Raw genomic sequence first — 19,793 nt, 5'->3', positions numbered from 1 at the left:
CTCTGCCCTCCCTGTGGGCTGCTGGCTGGAGGCGGCGAGTCGCTGCTGCTGGTCGCTGCAGACGTCTGTGCGCGTCTGCGGATGCGTGTTCACGCCAGACGTCCGTCCAGACGTCCGTCCGCGGCTCGCTGGCGGTGTCACGCTGGCCTCAGTCAGGGAATGATGTTGGCCTCATGAAATGAATCGGGGAATGTTCCTTCTGTTTTCTGAAAGAATTTGTGAGACTCGGTGTTATTTCTTCCTGAGATGTTTGATAGAATTCTCCAGAGAAGCCCTATGGTGTGTGTGCGTGCGCGTGTGCGCGTGTGTGGCAGGGTCGGACATGGATTTAAATCACTAAATCGATTCCTTTAGTTGGCATAGGGTTATTTAGGTTTTCTGTTTTTCTTGAGTCCATTTTGCTAATTTTTTCTTTCAAGAAATATATGCATTTCATCAAAGTTGTCAGCGGTTTTAGCGTGAGTCGATGATGTTCACTCATCCTGTAAACGTCTGTGGATGTTCTCATCCTCCTCTTACTTCTAGTATTGGCCCTTTATGCCTTCTTTTTATTTCTCAAACGGGCTGGCGCAGAAATCAGCAAACTTTCTCTTAAAGAGTAAGATAAGGATAATAAATAAGTTAGACTTTGCTGGCCAAGAGGCAAAAATCTAGAACGTGTAGTTACTTAGATAGCAACTTAAAACGTAACCCATTTTTAAGTGTAAAGAAACAGTTTAGTCTGCAGTCTGGGGGGTTGGGCCCAGTGCGGCTGGGGCCGTGGTCACCGCTGACCTAGCTCCAGGTTTACCAGCATTCCACAGATCTTTACGTGTCGCATTTGCATTTTCCTTTCAGTAAAGGCAGTTGGATGACCTCATGGTCTTCTTATGGGAAGTTGAGTCTCTCTCCAGAGTGCTTTTTATTTAATGGATTATTTAAACATCAGATCTCTAAATATCACTAAAGGTTTGAGAGCTAAATGGATTGCATAGTGAATGATTATAAGTTATGTCTTTAAGTAGCTTCATTGTTTTCAATTTTTTTATTGCGGTAAAATCCACGTAGCATATAAATTTACCATCCTAACCGTTTTTAAGTGTACAGCTCAGTGGTATGAAGTGGGTTCGTATCTTATGCCCACATCACCACCGCCATATGAACTGAGACTGCGCCCCTAGGGCAGTAACTCCTGCTCTCGCCGGCGCCCCCTGCTGTCTGCCTCAGCCTGGCCGCTCCGGGCGCCCCGCGGGAATGGGTCACCCGGCAGGAGTGGGTCACGCGGCCTCTCTCTCTGTGGAGTTTTGCTGCACTTGGCACAGCCTTCCCAGGGTTCATCCTTGCTGTCTGTGTCAGAATGAGCTCCCTTTCAAAACAGGTCCCTTTCAAAAAAGGTTTCCTCAAAAAACTTTTACTACCAAACGGTACACTTAAAAATGGTTGAGGTGGTGCGTTTTATGTTCTATGGAAGTTTACCACCATCGAAAACTATTATTTTGCGATTTGTTCTCATCCTTGGACATACAGTGGGATTTAATTTTAGCAAAAGACTGTATGGTACATATAAGCAGCTTTAAAAGTAATCCTAAAACTCAGTATAAAGATCAGATATCTAAAATAAGCTTTCCAGAGATCATTGCTAACATTACTTCAGAGACATGTACAGAAACAGAAGCTGTTTTTAGAAGAGCTTGTGTATTTTTCTGTTACATTTATTGATTGTTCACATCTGACAAAAATAAGATAACGTCGAGGAAGTGTTTTTCTTAGCTGTGTCTGTAAGAGGAATAGTGTCGTCAACTGTAAGCCAAGTCCCGTGAACGTGTCCAGCAGCGGGGACCGGTTCTGTCTCGTGCGCTGAGGAGTTAAACATCGTCACGGACGTTTAACCGGCAGCGTGGGTAAGGGCGGCACGGCCTCGTGTCCTCCCCGGTGAACAAACGCCTGGTTTCCCTCCGATTGTGTGAGGGATGATGGTGGTTGTTGACTGTCCCTGCAGCAGGGAGACGTTTGGGGAACAAGGGAGCCACGCAACCCCACAGTCACCCCACAGTCGTCGTGACCTGTCTCCCCCACGGGTCCCCTCAGGGGGCTGTGGACCCTGTCTCAGTCTGCCCCGCGGTCGTCACGGTTGGCCCGTTGAGTGCGCCGCGGTGTCCTCGTGAACAGACGCAGAAGCGGGCCGTGCCTCTGCGCCTGCCCTGCTGCCCGCCCTGCTCCCGACGCCCCACGGGTGCCGGCTTAGGCCCACCGCAGTCGCCGTCGCTGCGGTAGAATCTGCCGTCCTCCTGGCGGCTCTGTGTTTGTTCTGTCGGTCCTTTGTTTTTTGTCTTTTTCCGCTTTCTTTTACCTACTTGGATTATTTATTGTTTTCTGATTCCATTTTATCTCCCATATGGGATCATTTATGCCTCTTAAATTTGTCGTCAGCGGTCGTAGGATTTACAGTGCGCGTGCCCAGTGACGCGCTGTCTGCCTTCGGCGGCCACGGCCCCTCCGTGCGGGGCGTCAGGCCTCACGGCAGGTCCCTTCCACGCGGTCGTGTTTAAACCCCGTCGGAGAGGGACTGTGCGAACGCTAGTGTGCGAACCGGCCTTTAACAGCCCTCGCCGCTGGGGTCTGTCACGGCACCTTGTGAGATCTGTGGGTTTGCGCTGACTCCGGGGAGAGAAGCGTGGGGAGGAGGTGGTCGGGGCCACTTCAGGCGCCACCCCCCCTCCCCGACCTCCCGGAGCTCCTTAGACCAGTGCTGATCTAATCACTCTTACTTTGGAATTCAATTTTGCTTTCTTCACGTACTATGTGATGAACACTGGGACCAGTTAATCTGTTTTTTATTTTTTATTTGACACACTGAAGAGTCTCATCCTGTTCTCACATTCTGGATTCTTGGGTGTGTATTTCAGCTTTGAGTTTTTTAAGCAACAGAGTAATTGGTAATGTCTGAATCTTCATGATTTCTAGATATGTAGATAAAGCCAGTAATTTCTCGTGCCTTCTTACCATGCTTTTTTTCCTCAGACATAAGGTTTATTTTTTTCTCAATGTAGAATATAAGTAATGTGTTCAGTATTTACAATTAGCTGGTTTTTCTTCAAGTAATTTTTCTTGTCTTGTAGTACTTGTGTGGCAGTAATCGAAAAGACAACATATTTATTGATCCAGGATACCAGACATTTGAGCAGGAATTAAATAAAATACTCCGAAGTTGGCAGCCAAGCATACTTCCAGACGGTAATGCTCTTTTAAATAGAACTATTGCTAAATGGCTCCTGGGATTTTTGGTTTTACAGAAAGTATATTAAAAGTAATGAGGAAACGATTTACATTAGCTTTTCTCCGGAGCACCTGTTAGGAGCTCACCCGCTCTTTCGCCGAGCGAGGCCTGAGTGTGGGTGGCGGCTGGTGTTTGTGCGGGACTCTGTAGCAAACGGCAGCTCCGCCCCCTGGAGTCAGAAACCGGGAGTCTGTCTGCGTGGCGTCCGGCGGAGATGCGGGTGGACGTTCACCTGCGCCCCCTCTGTGTAAATGCGGGAGGCGAACGCGTTTGTGAGTGGGCATCGCCAGCGTGGCGGGGCTCAGCAGGCTGGGCTCCGCTCTGACCGGCGCCCGCTCGTCGGGGGAGCGGCGGCGGCCCCGCGGGCGGCGCTGGGGGCAGGCGGGGGCCGCTGTCCGCCGCCAGCCGCCGTCAAGCGCCGCGCTCCGTGCAGGGTCCGTGTTCTCGCGGGTGGAGGAGGACTACCTGTGGCGTGTCCGGCAGCTGGGCGCGCACTCCCCCGTGGCGCTCCTCAACACGCTGTTCTACTTCAACACCAAGTACTTCGGCCTGAAGACCGTGGAGCAGCACCTGCGGCTGTCCTTCGGCACGGTGTGCAGGCACTGGAAGAAGAACCCCCTGACGATGGAGAGCCGGGCGTGCCTGCGCTACCAGGTGTCCTCCTTGTGCGGCGCGGATAGCGAAGGTAGCGTGGCAGCCCCGCCCCGCCCCCGGCCCCTGCGGGCCCTCGCGTCCCTGAAACGCCCCAGTTCTTTCTGTCGGAGAAGTCGCGGTCCAGGAGCCGCGGCCTGGGCCCCTGGACGACGCCCGGCCCTGTGCTCGGCGTGACACTGGCTGGGACGGATGGAGCCGGTCGTGCCTCTGTCTGCGAGGCTGGGCTTAGGAGGTTCGTGTGATTTTTGTTTTTAAGATAAAATTACTACTGGAAAGAGAAAACATGAAGATGATGAGCCAGTATTTGAACAAATTGAAAATACAGCCAACCCTTCGAGATGTCCTGTGAAAATGTTTGAATGCTACCTGTCTAGAAGGTGAGTGTGTATGCGACTTGATGTTTAATTAAAGTGGTGGCGAGAGGCAGTTGCCCTGAGTGTAACGTCACTGAGCGGTGACAGTGCCCGCTGACCCTTCGCCGGGTCTCTCTCTCCGCTTGTGCCCAAGTCCTTCCCATTGTACTTCAGTCCCGTCGTTACAAAGCGCTCAGCTTAGACTTCAGACTCCAGGGCTCAAGCCTGTGTTACAAAGTCACTCTGCTGAGGAAATCGCAGCTTTAAATAGTGGCACGCCTGATGACCGTGAAGCCGGGGCACACACCTTTTCTGTAAAGAGTCAGATAGTAAATCTTTTAGGCTTTGTGGGCTGTAGGGTCTGGTGCAGCTTCTCAAGTCTGCCGTTCACACATGTGCAAACGGTCACGCGAGTCAGAGGACAGCTGCCCAGACCACCCACGGCCGTGGTTTGCCACCTCCTGGGACCCGGCGTCAGAGGCGGGCTGGGGAGGTGCAGACGAGGCGGGGGGCTCGCCTTTGAGAGAGGGGCGGCCTTGCAGGCAGGGCCGGCAACGTATTCTGAGGCGCCCCCGCCCCACAGCCTGGCGCCCGCTCACACTTCTGAGTTTCAGCCGGCGACAGTGTTTAGGGACCATAAATTATTTTATGCATGCCGAGTACGTTAAGTATGCACTCTCTGATATTCAAAAGTTAACGTGAACCTGGAATATATTTCCTTTTTTTTTTTTTAGAGTATATTTTCTTAGTGAAAATAGTTTTATATATCCTAGTTAGCTCCCCACGTTCTCAGGAACTCACAGACACAGCGGGGTCACTCGCGGGGCGAGAGCACTGCTGCCGACGGTGGGGTCGGGGTGGCCCTGTTTGCCCGCAGCGGCGCCGGGCCTTCCCGGGCGGTGAGCGCCCGCTGGCCGCACACTCCGACCTGTCTCACCTCGCTGGCGTTTGAAACTCAGGGCTCCGCCCTGTGATGCGGAACGTCCTCATTCTCTGCGCTGCCCCCTCCGTCAGCGCCGGGGCACTTTCTGCACATTTGACCCTCGGTGCAGCTGGGACGCCCGTTGTAATTGACGCATCTTAAAATTATAGCAGACCGTGTTTTACTCATTCAGTGGCAAGATTAAAATAATGATGTAAAAGAATGTTTCTGTTAACGGTGTCTTGGATTCAGTGAAATTCAGGGTTTCGATTATGATGCGAAAGTAGTCTTTTATCGCTGAAATTAGCTTTCAGAATATCTGGGCGTAGGTAACGGGGCGCGTGGTCTGACCACGTAACGTGGCGGTGGTAGTGGAATTATTCTTGAAAGAAGAGAAAGTTGTGGGGAATTTCGCACATATACCGTAAAATTGACTTTCTCCTTTCTCCCCAAGTCCACAGAATCTTAATCAGAGAATGGATGTTTTTTATTTGCAACCAGAGTGCCCCAGCTCTGCCGAGAGCCCCGTCTGGTACACGTCGGCCTCACTGGACCGCGGCACCTTGGAAAACATGCTCGTGCGCGTCCTGTTAGTGAAGGACGTTTACGATAAGGACTGTTACGAACTGGACGAAGACACAGACTGAGAAGGAACCTTCCGAAGCAGTCGGGACAGAACAGCGTTAGATAGTCAAGCTGCTAGGTCTTTGTTAAGGCAAACATTTCAAGTTTACTCCTTCTGTTCTGAGTTTTGTAGCAGTGAACCCACACTGGGTGTTACCATGTAAATAATCTGTGAGTGAAAGTTGCCATTATTCTATGTAGTGGTTTTAGGATACTTAACAAAATACATTCAAATTCTTTTTTTATTATTATTTATTTGATTAGGTATGTTTGTAACTTTTTACATTACAAAATACGAATGAGAATGTGCCATGCATAATTTTTCCTGTAGTAAGAAACGTCCACATTGCACAACCAGCCCCCCGTCAGCGTGCTTCCCGGAGGGGCTCTCCGCGCGGGTCCCGGCCGGGCGGAGGGCAGGCTTGCGGTGTTTTCAGGATGTTTAAAATAAACTGTAAACTACTAGGCTGGGGCTTTTGTTTTGTTTGGGGGGTGGGGGCGTTTGTTTTGTTTTGCGTTTTAGCGACTGAAGCCTTACGAGGTTGTGTAGAGAGGTCCCACCTTCTGTACCAAAAACAGCCGAGCGACGCCACCGGGGGAGGGGGGGCGGCCGCCGTGGCCTCCGCGGACGCCTCCCTGCCCCGTCCCCGGCCGCGCCGCGGCGCCCCCGCCTCGTCGCGCCTTCCGCATCGCCCCGTCGGTAACTTAAACAGTATATATATATGTATGTATATATGTGCGTGTACATGTATGTATATATATGAGGAGGACGTCGGAAACACGGTCACTGGGACATTTTCTTTGTAAAGACGTCGGATGGAAGTGTACAGTTCTGTTTTCTATGCCACCCGCAGTGTCCACAGTCCCCTTCGTTCACGGACGTCCCATCCCCCCCAGCGGACACAGGTCACGTGGGAATACCTCTGCGGTACTCGGCAACGTCACCAGTTCTGTTAGAATTCTGTGCCTGCCCTCGAATAGGACTGATGCATACATTGGATAAAATTATTTTTAGGAAGGCCACTCCTGAAATAGCTGTTACGGAAAGTCCAGCCGGCTTCGACGGGGCCGTGCCGCACGCCGCCACGAAGGCCACCAGCGCCCTGCGCGCCCGTGTCGGCGACGGGCCGGCGGGAGGAAGCCGACGGACAGTACGTCTCGCAGGAAGTCACATTTGCTGTTAGATTGTTTGGCTTTTAAATTTTAATTACTTCTTATAGAAGATTGCATTAAAACTTTGTGCTTCTACATAGCAGTTGAGCCGTTGAGACTGTTTCTTTCGGAACGGGGATGTCTCCAGCCCCTGCCCCGTAGTGGGGTGCCTGCCGCGGGGTGTCGTGACGAAACCCTGTGGCTGGCTTCCGCTGGCGGGTGTGCGATCACCTTGTTTTCCTGTTTCCAGTTCCTCGGTCACCGTGGCGACATTAGTTTTCTAAAATTGTCGGGGGGCGGGGGAACTCGGGCTGGTTTCCACAGTGGTTAGCCTCCATCCACACACCCCTTAGGCGAGAAATGTTCTCAGTCTTGATATGGAAAATTTCACAAGTGTAATCACTGTATATTTAAGCAATAATTAGCAGAAATATTTTTGGCACAAAAATTACTTTATAAACTTCTAACTTGTTTTATAAGTTTGAATAATGTTTCTGTCCCTTAATTTTATATTGTTGATTTGATAATCAGACTGACAGTAGCAAATCTGATAACACTTGACTAAAAATAGAACGCTTGTCTGTTTAATGAAGAAAAATGGGTAACTTAAAATGTATACAGAAATTTCCTCGTACTTACCCTTTTCCAGAACTACTGATTTAAGCACTTTCCCTATAAATGCATGTTGTTCGTGACAAGGTGGTGAATCCTGACCGTCTTTCACTCGCGAAAGCGATGCCGCAGGCCCCCAGGAGCCCTGAACGCCTCCCACAGCCGCTGAGCGAGCGTCCCACCCGGCCCCGCACCTGCCCGCCGCGGGGCCGCCCGCCGCACCGCCTTCGCCGCACACGTTAGCGCTTCTGCACGGAAACACCCCTGCCGTTTCGGTCTTGACACGGCTGGGGATTTAGAGCTCTTGTCTTTGTCTTGATTGCAATCCAAGGATCGATTACTTGACACTCAGGGGAAAAGAAAATAAAACCAGACTGTGTAGTGAGGATTGTTTGTTCTGTGACGCCCGTTTCACCCGGGATCCGTTTCACCGGCGTCCGGACCTGCCTGGTTTGTGTGGTCAGAGCTGACTGCTGAGAACAAGGACAGCGAAGTGGCCGCGGCCTCCGTTCACGTCTTAGCGATGCCCAGGGGCAGCATCCTGTAAATACGCCTTACTGTCTTTGGATGCTGCCGGAGGTGCTGTATGTTCCTGTTGTGAAGATTTTGCCATTTACAGTGGACCAGTGCAAAAGTTGTTACCCATCCTGAGAAAAATGCGTTTCCCAGGCAAATCGAGTCTATTCACACACTTGTTAGGCTTTCGGCTGTACCTGGTAATAGAAGATGTGAGGGGACTTTTTAGACGAGAAGTTGTTCTGTTTGGCCACGAGAATTCTTTCTGTTTAAGTAGCAGCTCGTGGTTTATTTAATGCAGAGTGATTAACAGGCTGCGAAACCTGTCAGGAAGGCGGAGGTGCATATCGTGCCTGCGTTGGAATTTTCATCACTTTTTCTCGTGGGATTTGCCTTTGTCCTGGCCAGTTGTGATTTGGGGGTAACTACGCATAGTGTTAAGCGTTACCGTGACGGCGAGGTCACAAAGTCGCAAATCTTTAGTTTGTACTACTCTGATGCGGGTCCATTTAATCTGAGATCTTAAATATTTTATAGTCTCAAAATCACTATGAAAATTTACATTTATTTTGCCAGTTATTTCCAAAATGTGTTCTGATACATGTAATTTTGTTCTCTAAGTTGTCACTGACTAGGATAATCTTGTTTCCCTCCAACGGAATAGTCGTGTAAGTGTACATGAAAATATTGTTAAAGAATAAATTTCTTACACTAAATTACCATAGTTTTGGATTTCCCCCTCTTGATAAGCCCTTACTCATTTTTAGAGAAGTTCTTTGAATTTCAGTTATTCCATTCTCCCGCGTTCTTAGGAACAGACTATTTTTAATGTGTTTTCCAGTGCTAAGTGCTTTCTGGTTGTTCCTCAGTACATCATTCCCGAGAACGATACTACTGCTACAGTCTTACAGACGCCAATGTGCAGAACCCGTTAACTGCCTTAGTCTGGGTCCAAGAGTAGAAACACCTAAAGAGGAACCTCGCTGTATACTTTTTTTCTTTACTTAGAAACCAGGTATTAGAGGGGCACCCTGAATCAGCTGCTGCCTTATAATGAACTGGAAAGTTGTCACTGAAGCTGGGCAGGTTAAACAAGTTCACAAATTTAGGCCTTTTCAGAAAAAAAAAAAAAAAAGAAACAAAGATTTAATCTTGACTAAGGATAGAACGGAAGAGAAGGCGGGCAAGCACGAGGCCCCGCCCTGGGAGGCCGCCATGGCACTCGGGTGTCACTCTCGCTGAGTGACGTGGCCTGGGCCCCAGCAGCCCCTGCTCTAGTGAGTGGGGGGCGGGACCTTGGTGCTCATGGCGACCGGGGACCAGGAGCTTCGCTGTCTGGCTTCATTTCTTCTCCGTCTGGGAAGCGAAGGCCTCGCTCTGGCTTCTGGTTCTGGAGTTTCAAAGTGAGCCCGGGCGGTATCGTACTTAAGAGACGTGGTAGTAAATCTCACAGCTTTATGTTTGAATTATTATTTACTTAGAAACACATTTTCTTAGAGGAGAGAGCCTCCCAAAAACAGCCCTAACACAGGGAGAGATTAGACCTAATTCTGTAAGCGCAGTTCAGCTGACCCCCAAGAAGTGGAAATTCATTATCACGAAATGTCGAACAGCAAATCTGTGTCACACGTCTGTGCCCCAGCCGCCAACCGTGACAGGGAGGAAGAGAGAGTAAAAGGTTGAGACGACATTGTGTTCCACGGCAAACGAGATCCGTGGCCGCGTGTGCATTCAGTCCCAAGGGGGCGTGCAGAGAAAGTTCATGATCATTCACGTCAGGGGGGCTGTGACTGGACACTCGGGCACACCCAGAAGGGCCTCCTGGTCTGGAGTAGGTTGCATAGAATTAACGCCACCTGTGATTTACATAAAACAGGAGATTCCTGTGACCGTGACCTTACTGCATTCAGCTCTGTTGGAAACAGTCGGGACAATTCCTGATTATTTTAAGGGTTCCGTTTTGATGGCATCGGTCCTCGTCTCTGGCTTTCAGGCCGTCACTTTACAAGAGTAGTTAAAACCCGAAAGGATTAGGGTTCTAAAAGGCATTAAACTACGTTGACTCAGGTGAGTAATGCAATTTTAGGTTATGGAGATGAAACATACAAGGTCCAATATGTTGCTACATTTTTTTAAAACTTCATCCACTAACGGTTTTCTTTTCCATTGCAGTTGCTTTCAAAGGCAGAATCTCGAATCCTTTTTAAGTTTCGGGCATGCTGCGCTTAACCCTGTAAACAAGGTTGAAACGTCCTGGTTTGATGCACGTTTGTAGTTCTGGCCGGTGTCGGCAGATGGCAGCAGAGTGCAGCACAAGGCTTACGCTGCTCTGTTCTGCTGTGAGTTACTACAATCCCTCGTCGGACCGCTGGGCGTTTTAGGATTCAGTTTTCCTCTTCTTGAAAGCATGACACACGTGCCTGTAAGTCACGCACGGGCCTCTGCGGGCTGGGGCAGCGGCCCGCACACCACCGCCGTGCAGCCGGAGTCAGGGGTCCGAGTGGCCACGGCAAGATTCATGTGGTTCAGGTCGGGTCTCTTACAAAGAGGAAAAACTCGATTTCCAGACTCTTTGGATCGCAGAATCGCTGATAAGGAACCTGACATAAGAAAGCTGCTGTCAGGTCTCCTAATTTCCTTCTAATAAATGTCATGCTTTCCTCTCGTAGTTTTGGTAGAGTTAACTGAGGGCTCTCTGTGAAATCTGCACATTTCGTTTAAAACAGGAATTCTTAGAACAGGCATAGACAGAAGGGTCCGTTCTAGAACCATTGCTGAATTCTGAAGCCCAGAAATAACTGCTTGCTTTTACTTTCCATTTGGCTTCTGTTTGCAGCGCGATTAATATTCCGCATAAGTAGGATACACCTTACGGGCAGCTGCAGGCATGCCATGGGCCAGTCGTTAATTCATTCAACAAGTACGTGGGTGACTGAGGCAGGGGGGCAGGGGAAGCCGGGCGCTGGCTGCGCCGCAGGACAGAGACGGCCCCCCGGGGAGTCACGAGCCGCAAGGGGGGAGGCCCTGCCAGGCACGTCGCTTGCATTAGGAACCCGCACTCGGGTCAAGTAAGTCACTGAGACCCAGCGGACGGGAGTGACCGCTCGGCTGTGCCCATCGGAGTCCCTCGTGGAAAGGGACCGGTGTCGGCCACTCTGAGGATGCAGAGCGCCAAAATGGACGACAGCACTGCACACCTCTGTGCGGACGCCTCCGAGGCGTGGTCGCTGTTGGGCCATTAGCCAGGCCTCACACTGCAAGGACAGCGATTGCCACTGGAATGGGAGCCAGGAGTGGGGGAGGGGCTCACTTCGTTCTGTCGTGTGCCAGGCACCTAGGAAAGGTCCCGGCACATATGAGGTGGGAATAAATGCTTGTTGAATAAATTAATGATTCCAAGTAATTTCAAGCTCCAGGGTTTTAAAAATAAAGCAACCGTGGGAAATGAGGCCTGCGACCCATGGTACCCCTGGTTTCTGGGGTGCCCCTGAGCGCGCGCCCCGCGTTTCTGCCTGTGCGTGTCAGACCTGCCTGAACACACGCTCGCGCTGCCGGGCGCCGCGCCCTCCTGTTCCTGAGGGGTGCGGCGTGCGGACGTGGGGTGCTCGCCGCCCGTGCAGTGTTCAGACGCAGACTTCTGTTCCTGCTTTAGTAGGTGGGGGTGGGGAGGGGGGGGTCCCAGAGAGCTGCGTTTTAACTCCTGGGTTAAAAAATGGGCCACAGACATTCTTTCAGTGAGACAGAGTTGAACGGACTAGGAACGCAATGAAGCTATTTGCCTCTGAATCGCGTTTCCTGCTCGTGTGTTGGGCGGCAGGTAGAAAATGCGTTTCTTACCCTTTTGGTAGGACGCCAGAGCCTCTGGGAAACAGAAACTGCGGGACCCGAGCCTCCGTTCTGCCTTCTGCACCCCTTTCTCGGTCCCGTCTACACCGCGCTCCGAGAGTCGCGTGCTGTGGAGACACAGGCTTTGCACTTGCCTGAGCGGCTGGTCCGAGCCGACAGGGGCGATTTGAGATAGACCTAGTTCTCCGCCACTTTCCTTGGGGGTCAGGCCGGCCAGCCACAGAGCGGCGCGTTCCGTGTGACCGCCGCGAGGTGGTGGTGCTACTGTCCCCGACTCACGGTGGGCAAGGGCCGAGGGCCCCACGGCGGGGCAGTGGCGGAACGCCGACCTCGTCCGGGCTTTGGGATGGGCGTCTCCCGGGCCTCCAACCCCTTGCTGTCCATCCGCTGTCCCCATGTGAAGAGGCCACTCCCTCGAGGCCACCCCCGCGTTGTGAACTGCTCTCAGTCACTGCAGCACATGCCGAGAGAGAACGTGAGGACGCAGCCAGCTCCTGGCAGGGGACGGCAGCCCCTGCGTGGAGATGGGTCGGGCAGGGCCGATGGCAGCCGCCTGGGGCACACGCCCCGCCCGGCCCCCGCCTGGGCGCCCGAGACACGCCGGGCCGGCCCACACTGCGCTCTCTGGGTCATTGTCCCATGCCCCAGGTCCCCGGTCCCCACACCGTACCTCTGTGGGCCTCGAACGCCTCCTTCTCCCTAAGGCTCAGCAAACTCCTTACGGAAGCTCAGTCAAGATTCTAGGTGACACAGAGGATATTATGCAGATACTTTCAAGATGGCAAATTTTCACAAATTTTTATTGACGGAATTCAAAACAGAATAATTGAGCATAGCGAGAGGATGGGGCTTCGGGGGAGCGTGCCGTGCTAACCTGGAGTGCAGAGTTAGTTCGCCACCCTCAGAACTGATTGCAAACGTTCGTCCATCGGATTTCACGGATTTCGTCTTTGGAAATATCTTTCCAAACACAAGTGCTGCCAAACACAGATACGCGTAGAGGCGGACGGTGGCCGTGGTCCCCGTGCGTCGGCTCCGGCGACTCAGTCAACGCCCCCTGAGCCGGGCGCAGGGCAGGCCGCAGCCGAGCCACGTGGGCCCCGCAGGCCGCTCGAGGTTTCGCTGCGTGTTCTTTTTGGGGTGTGTTTGGGTTTTTTGGGGTTTTTTTTGCAAACCTTTGAACAACGTAGAAAGCACTCTCAGCCCACGAGCCAGATGGCGACAGGCGGCAGGGCGGGTCTGGCCTGTGGGCTGCCGTGCGTGACGCCCCTCACTGTCGGGAGTTGTGTCGCGACCCGCATTTTACAGATGGGGCAGCCGAGGGGCCGAGAGGCTCGGCACAGCCGGCGCGTGACCAGGGCCCCAGAGGCGGCTTCGTCCCTCCACGGCAGTGTCTAGAAGTTTAAACCTACCTGTCTGCCGGAAGGTAAGCTGACACAAAGCTGGCTATTTGTGCCCAGAACATCCCAAAGTCACAGGCAGGCAGCAGATGCTGTGAAGGTGGGGTGAACAGATTGTTGCAAGTCTCTAAAAGAAGCCTCTCCGCGTGTCCAGAGCCCTCGCCCGCGCCGGGAGCCGCCCGGAGGCCGAGGGGACCTGAGAGGGACACCAGGCCCGGGGAGGCAGGATGGAGCATAAGAGCCGGGGGCGCGCTGCAGGCCCGTCTCCCGGCCCGGCCGAGGAGGCCCCACGCCCCCTCTCTGGGGACGGAGGCCCCGGCGGAGATGCCCGCCGTGGCCGGCATTGGCGTCTGCATGGCGCGCTGAGCTGCGCCCCACCGACCGACGGTCAGGGGGCCGCCCCGTGCTCCGGGCGGCCGCTCCGGCGTCCCCGCCCTCGCTCAGGCACGATGAAGCCTTTCGGGGGGACGCCGAAGCTGATACAGGCGGCGAGAAGAAACTTACAAACGCTGCACGTGACGCTGGAAACAGCCCGACACGGAGCCGCGCAGGACGCGCAGAGCGAGTCAGACGCGGGAGCCGCTGGGAACGAGAGATGTCCGGAGAGGCCTGGAGAGCGAGGTCGGGAAAGTGTCCGTGCGGGTGGACAAGGGCCAAGTACGCACGGGAGAGAGACCAGGGGTCCCCCGGAGGGGCCCCAACAGCTGGAAGTTCCGGGGAGGGTGGAGAAAGCGAGTGCGGGGGAGGGGGAGGCAGAGCCTGGGGGGGGGAGTCCCTAATCCCAGAACGGTGCCCCTAGCCTGAAGGGCAGGCGCTCAGAGTCCGTCGCTTAAAAAGGCTCCGACCCAGACGGTCATCATGACATTTCAAAGAGCAGGACATGAAGACAAGGTCCTAAAGGGTCTCCCAGAGGGTGAAACCGCCCCCCCACCCCGTCCACACCAGATCACCCAGGGGGGGGGGGGGTCGCTGGTCCCCGGGCTTGCGAGTGGCAGCACCGAGGTTAGGACGCAGGCCCCGCGGAGGTGGGGGGGTGCTGTCCAGGTGGGTCCCCGCGTGCCCCCAGACCGCCGGGCGGGCCGAGGGCGTTCCGGACACGCGGACTCCCGGGACACGGACCTCGGTGGTCCCGTGGTCCAGACGCCGCTCTCTGCCGCCACAAGGGACGAGAAACGAGGAGAGAGGGAGCGAGGTGCGGATCCGGGAGACGGAGGCCCCACCCGAGGGGTGCGGGGGGGGGGGGGTCCCAGGACGGCCGTGTGCCCAGCCACGGGGCGCCGTCGGTCCGCTCTGTACCCCCCGCCCCCCGTGGAGACGTCCCAAGTGTTTTCATGTCGTTTCTCAGGGGAGCTTTGATTATATAAACTATTTCTGTAGTTCACTACGACACCTTAAGAACGTCGGAGGCATCCGGGCGTCGGGGAGTCGGGCTGCGGTCCGTCCCACTGGCCGTGGCGGGGTGGCGAAGGCCCGCCCGCCACACACGTGTCTGGGCCAGTGTGGGAAAGGGATGAAGAGAGTCAAAAATAAATAAATAAATAAAACAATAAGAAAACCCAACAGAAAGGCCTCGCGGGACCCTCCTCCAGGAACCGCGAACCGGTCCCCCCTTTCACGCGCGCCTTCTCGCCGGGCATCGAGGGGGGAGCCTGGCCGCGGAGCAGGCGCCTCCTGCCCCCCGCGAGCTCGTCGCGCCAGCCGCGGGCGCCGGCCCGAGGGAGGGACGCACCGGGACACGGGGACCTTTCTGGGCGCCCGGCGCGGGGACGTGGCGTGGCGGGGGAGGTGTCGGGCTGCAGGCGAGGCGTGGACGGGGAAAGCCAGGCGGCACTCCGCTCGCAGGGCCGGCACACGCTCAGTCCCCGGGGAAGGGCCGCGGGGCACGTCGAGGGGCGCGCGGGCGGCGTGTCGAGGCCCCCGGGGCCCAGGGTCCCCAGGGGGACGCGCACGGCCGGGTCTCGGCGGCCGCGAAGCCGTTTCCACGGGATGGCACAGGTGGTTCGCGCGCAGGTGCAGGTGCGCGACTTCCCAGCGGAGCTCGGAAACCTTCGTCTGGCTGGTTTTGTTCAAGCCCAGCCGGCTGGGGCCCAGTCCGCGGGCAGGGGACGTAGGGACACTGTTCAGCCGCCGGGCAGTGGCCGGCAGACAGGGAAAGTGAGAGTCGCCGGGCCCAGGAGCTGGGCACAGCAAGCTTTTGAGTCGGGGAGATGAGAGGTGCCGCAGACTGAAGGAAGAGGTCAGGGGGCGAACCCCGCGTTAGCAGACCCCGAATCCAGCTGTGGACATGCGCAGTGCGGAGCCGGGGGGGACCATAAGGGGGAGACCGGAGTCGTCAGAGGAGCGCGGACCGGGACGTGGCCGGGACGTGGCCGGGACCTCGGGGGAGGGCGAAGGACAGAAACATCCGGAGGACCCCACTGAGGAAGGAGGGGCAGACAGGGCAGAGGCAGGGGCGGGCGGCCCGCAGCCCCCTCCCTGGGGGGTTGGGGGGGCGGGGGCGTTGCCGGGTGGCAGGCGCAGGGGGCAAACGGTTTCCTTTGGGAAAGTAGCGCCGCCCCTTCTGAGAAGGTTGCTGGGGAAGGGGGGAGAGGCGAGGCCCCGTCCCTGCTGGGGGCATACGTCTCAGTTGTCACCGTGACTCGCTCCCCGTAAGGACCCACAGAGAGGGGCCAGCTGCCACCCGCTGGTCCCTCCACCCACACTGCCCCCTCTGTGCCTCTCCCTCCGGTCACCACATGGTGCAGGGACAGAGTCCATACGGCTGCAGCCCAGAAGGTTCCCCCCCCACACCCCCGTGGAAGAAACTGAACAAAACTTGGTGTCAACAGCTGAGCAGGAAGAGAGAGGGAGACGGGCCTTCGGAGGTGGCCCACACACTGCCTCTGCCACGGGGGCTTCCCGGGGTCCCCTTCCGTCCACCCTGGTCCCAAGCCTCAGCCAGTGTTGGAAGACCTGAATCCAAGATGCCCCGTGCCCCGGAGGCTAAGCCTAGGGGCAGAGCTGGAAGGGCCCTCGGAGGTGACCGTTAGGTCACTGCCGCGCTGGGAGGCCCTGCCACGGCGTGTTTGGTGTGGCACGTTCCTGGGACACAGCCACACTCACTGGCTCACGTGTTACCCATGGCCGCGTCCACGAAACGGTGGCAGAATCGGGTGGCTGCCGCCCAGACCATGTGGCTCCTTCACTACGGACTGTCACGCTTTTTACAGACTGGCCCGAGCGAGCGAGCTGGGCTCTGGTTGCGAGCAGACAGGTGCCTCTCCCTCTCTCTCTCTCTCAATGTGTTTGTCTGTCTGTCTCTCTCTCATCGGCAAACTGCGAAGCTTTTAAAAAAGCACCAGGAACACTCTTTGGAAGTCAGAGATTTCCATCAAGTGGCTTTGGCGGCGTTCCAGACGGTTCCTATTCATCCGGCGGCAGAGCCGGCCTGGGCGCATGGCGCGCAAACAATTCTCAGCCCTGACTTTTGTCCCTGCTCAATCCCCCGCCCTTTGAACCAGCACAATGGAAGCGCTGCCCTCAGCAGGGCCAGCGGGGCACGCGGCGGGGAATGTGCAGACGAGCTTAGGGGCCGCGTCGGAGGCGCGGGCATGCCCGAGAGCCCGCCCGTCACATGCCCCGGCCTCGGACCACCCGGTATTCTAAAGCGCGCTGCCCAGAGACCAAGAGATGCACGGAACCGATGACGACGCATTTAAAAGTGTTGGTCCAAGCAGACGGAGCCGGGCCATCTGGGAGAGCGGGCGAGCCCCGCCTGAAAGCGCTGAACAGGGGCTTTGCTGACTTCAGTTCTTACGGGAGCGGCGAAGGGCTGGCTGCCTTTCGAGCCTCTTGTTTTTGGAGAGGCACAAAAATGAAAGTGAGCTGTCCACCAAACTGTCCTGACTTTACTCCGCAGAGGGAGGTGACACACTGTGCCGCGGGGTGCGGGAGACGGGTGCCTTTGGGCTGCTCACGAGGGGCGGGGCTCCACCAGGAAAGCGGCTGACCATGGGCATGGGGGGCTCACATCCTTTAACCCGGCAATCCCACTTGTAGGACTTTGTCCTAAAGAAGTCGTCGGGGGTGTGGAAAAGATCTACGTGCAACAGCATTATTTAAAATAGCCGAAAATTGGAAAAACACTTAAATGTCCAGCAATTGGGTTCTTCTTAAAGAAATCGCTCTACAGTTATCAGGCGGAACATCACGAAAGCTTTCAAATTATGATTTTTAAGAAAAAAAATGTGTTCGCATGGAGTAATGTTTATCATATGTTAAGTAAGAAGCGTTATAGTAAACATACGGTCTGATCCCAACTTCGTGTAAGTATACACTTAGAGAATGCCTCGGAATAGAGATCACGCACCCGAGGGCACTTGAGCTTCGGCACTGACAGGTGCAGTTTCTCCAGGCGATGCCCAGTTGGTTTACAGAACGATCGATCACAAGCCACAAACACACACTGCGAGTGATGAATGGTAAAAAGCTAACAGAATATTGTGAATGGCTGTACGCCGAATTATGTAAAATAAATACATCCTAGAAAACTATTGTTACTAAAACTGAGTCTGGAAAAAAAGAAAGGAAGAAAGAAAACCTGAATGCTGAATGCTCCTGGAGCAATTAATGGTTTGAACCAGTGGTTAAAAATCTTGCCACAAAGAACACATGATGCTCTGACACTTTCGTAAGAGAATTCTAGCAAGTGTTCATGGAACAGGTCATTCTAATCCTATACAGATTTATCTTTTTAGATTCATCTTATTTATCATTTCTTTGCCTCTCAGATCTTTTTCCTGCTTTCTAAAGAATATATATTAGAAATTTCTCTTGTGGAGACTTAATGCTACTAAATCTCAGTTTTTATTTAACTGAAACATCTTTATTTCGTCGTTATAATCTTAAGGTAATTTCAATGCATGCAGCTGTGTAGGCTAATGGTCCTTTGTCTTTGGCCTTCATCGGTTATGGTGGTATAAAGTTACTTGCTCAGCATAGTCTAATTGTTATTCCTTTGAAGTTCACATCTCTTTTCTTTATGACTGCTTTTAAGAATTATATTCTCTTTCCTTTGGTGTTCAGTATTTTTGTTATAAGGAGTCCACACATGGACTTTGAATTTCTGCTTTCTGAATGTGAAGACAGCTGTCCCTCGCCATCTCTGGAAATATATCGGACATATAGTTAGTTCCGGAACTAAAGCTGGTTACTAGTTACATTGCATCGTAACGCCTTGTGTTCATCGCATCTCTTGGTCTCTGTCCGGGGTCTCTGCATCGCCCTCCCCCTGTTCCCGTCCAGCTGAGACTGGCCTGCTGTCTAATCTGCCCGCTGAGCTCGCAACTCTGATCGTTGTAATGTTCAGTTCAATTGACATACGTTAATCTCTTTTATTTCTTCAAGACTTCGCTTGATGCTTCCACGTGGCGAGCCCAGTATCCTCAGTTCTCAGGAGCCTGCAACTGTAATTTACTCTTGCTGACTCTCGGGCATCTAATAACGTACTAGAAGGAAAAGAAACTGAGAAGAAACAGAGACACTGTTTCAAAATATTACAGCTGGGGACTTGTCAGGATTCGTGAAATACCCTACCCATAGAGTCAAAAGCCCAACAAATCTCAAGACAGAAAAAAAAAAAAAAAAAAAAAAAAAGCTCTGCACCCAGACATATTATACTGAGTATAAACACCAAAGCATGAAAAAAACATAAAGGAGGTTTAAAATCTCACCACCCAGAGGTAACCTTTGTTAACATTTTAATTTCTATTCTGAGGCATTTTCTAAGTGTATACTTACACAAAGTTAAGATCAGACCGTACGTTTATTATAACACTTCTTACTTAACATATAAACATTTCTCCATGTTAACACATTTTCTTAAAAATCGTAATTTGAAAGCTTTCATGATGTTCAGCCTCTGGACGACTTTGGCTTCTGGAAGGACTTCGATGTTTTCAGCGTGGTCACGGTGGATGACGCTGAGCTGGCCGGGCGAGGTTGGCCTTGTCGAGGGCCCCTGCCTGTGGCTGTGCCCTTTGCCGGGGGAGCCCCCTGTGCTCGGTAAAGAGGGAGCTGAGTCCCTGTGCCTCCCTCCTGAGCGGGCCGTGCTTTGGCCGTGGGAAGCGAGCAGACAGGTCACATACCGAGGCTGGACCACCCTCTCCCGTCCCACGGCCTTGAGAGCGCGGCTTGGTCAGCCTGCTGGAGGTGGGGCCTGGGGGACAGAGCAGAGCCACCCAAGGATGGATGTGTCCTACGTCAGCCAATGGCTAGCAACTGTCCACCATCTCAGAGAACTCGGCCAAGATAAAGAGCCTGCCCGGACAACGGGCCAGCGAGCGGGTGACCGCACTCCTGACCAGCACGGTCCGTGACATTTACATGTCAGCTTCCCCAGCCCCGGGGGAGCCTGGACGCCCCTCCAATAAGATTCTGGGCGTGTCTGGATGAGAGTAACGTTGGAACTGGCATTCTGC

General features: G+C 53.9%; 1 protein-coding gene across 5 annotated transcripts in view; it reads left to right on the top strand.

Moving 5' to 3' along the window:
* ZMYM2 (zinc finger MYM-type containing 2) overlaps nucleotides 1-8,805 on the top strand; it is a 75,558-nt gene extending 66,753 nt beyond the window's left edge. For 4 of the 5 annotated variants that reach the window (XM_036228365.1, XM_036228363.1, XM_016121909.2 and 1 more), the window contains 4 exons: nucleotides 3,099-3,213; nucleotides 3,690-3,941; nucleotides 4,167-4,287; nucleotides 5,640-8,805. In XM_036228365.1, coding sequence (XP_036084258.1) covers nucleotides 3,099-3,213; nucleotides 3,690-3,941; nucleotides 4,167-4,287; nucleotides 5,640-5,832 — 681 coding nt within the window. In that variant the 3' untranslated portion in view covers nucleotides 5,833-8,805. The remainder of the gene's footprint in view (nucleotides 1-3,098; nucleotides 3,214-3,689; nucleotides 3,942-4,166; nucleotides 4,288-5,639) is intronic. The other variant, XM_036228364.1, reaches the window with a different exon arrangement.
* The last annotated feature ends 10,988 nt before the right edge of the window (nucleotides 8,806-19,793 follow it).

This window comes from Rousettus aegyptiacus, unplaced genomic scaffold (assembly GCF_014176215.1).
Source record: "Rousettus aegyptiacus isolate mRouAeg1 unplaced genomic scaffold, mRouAeg1.p scaffold_m13_p_11, whole genome shotgun sequence".
Taxonomy (NCBI): Eukaryota; Metazoa; Chordata; class Mammalia; order Chiroptera; family Pteropodidae; genus Rousettus; species Rousettus aegyptiacus.
The sequence above is the reverse complement of the archived record's forward strand: the minus strand, read 5'-3'. Positions and strand labels throughout refer to the sequence as shown.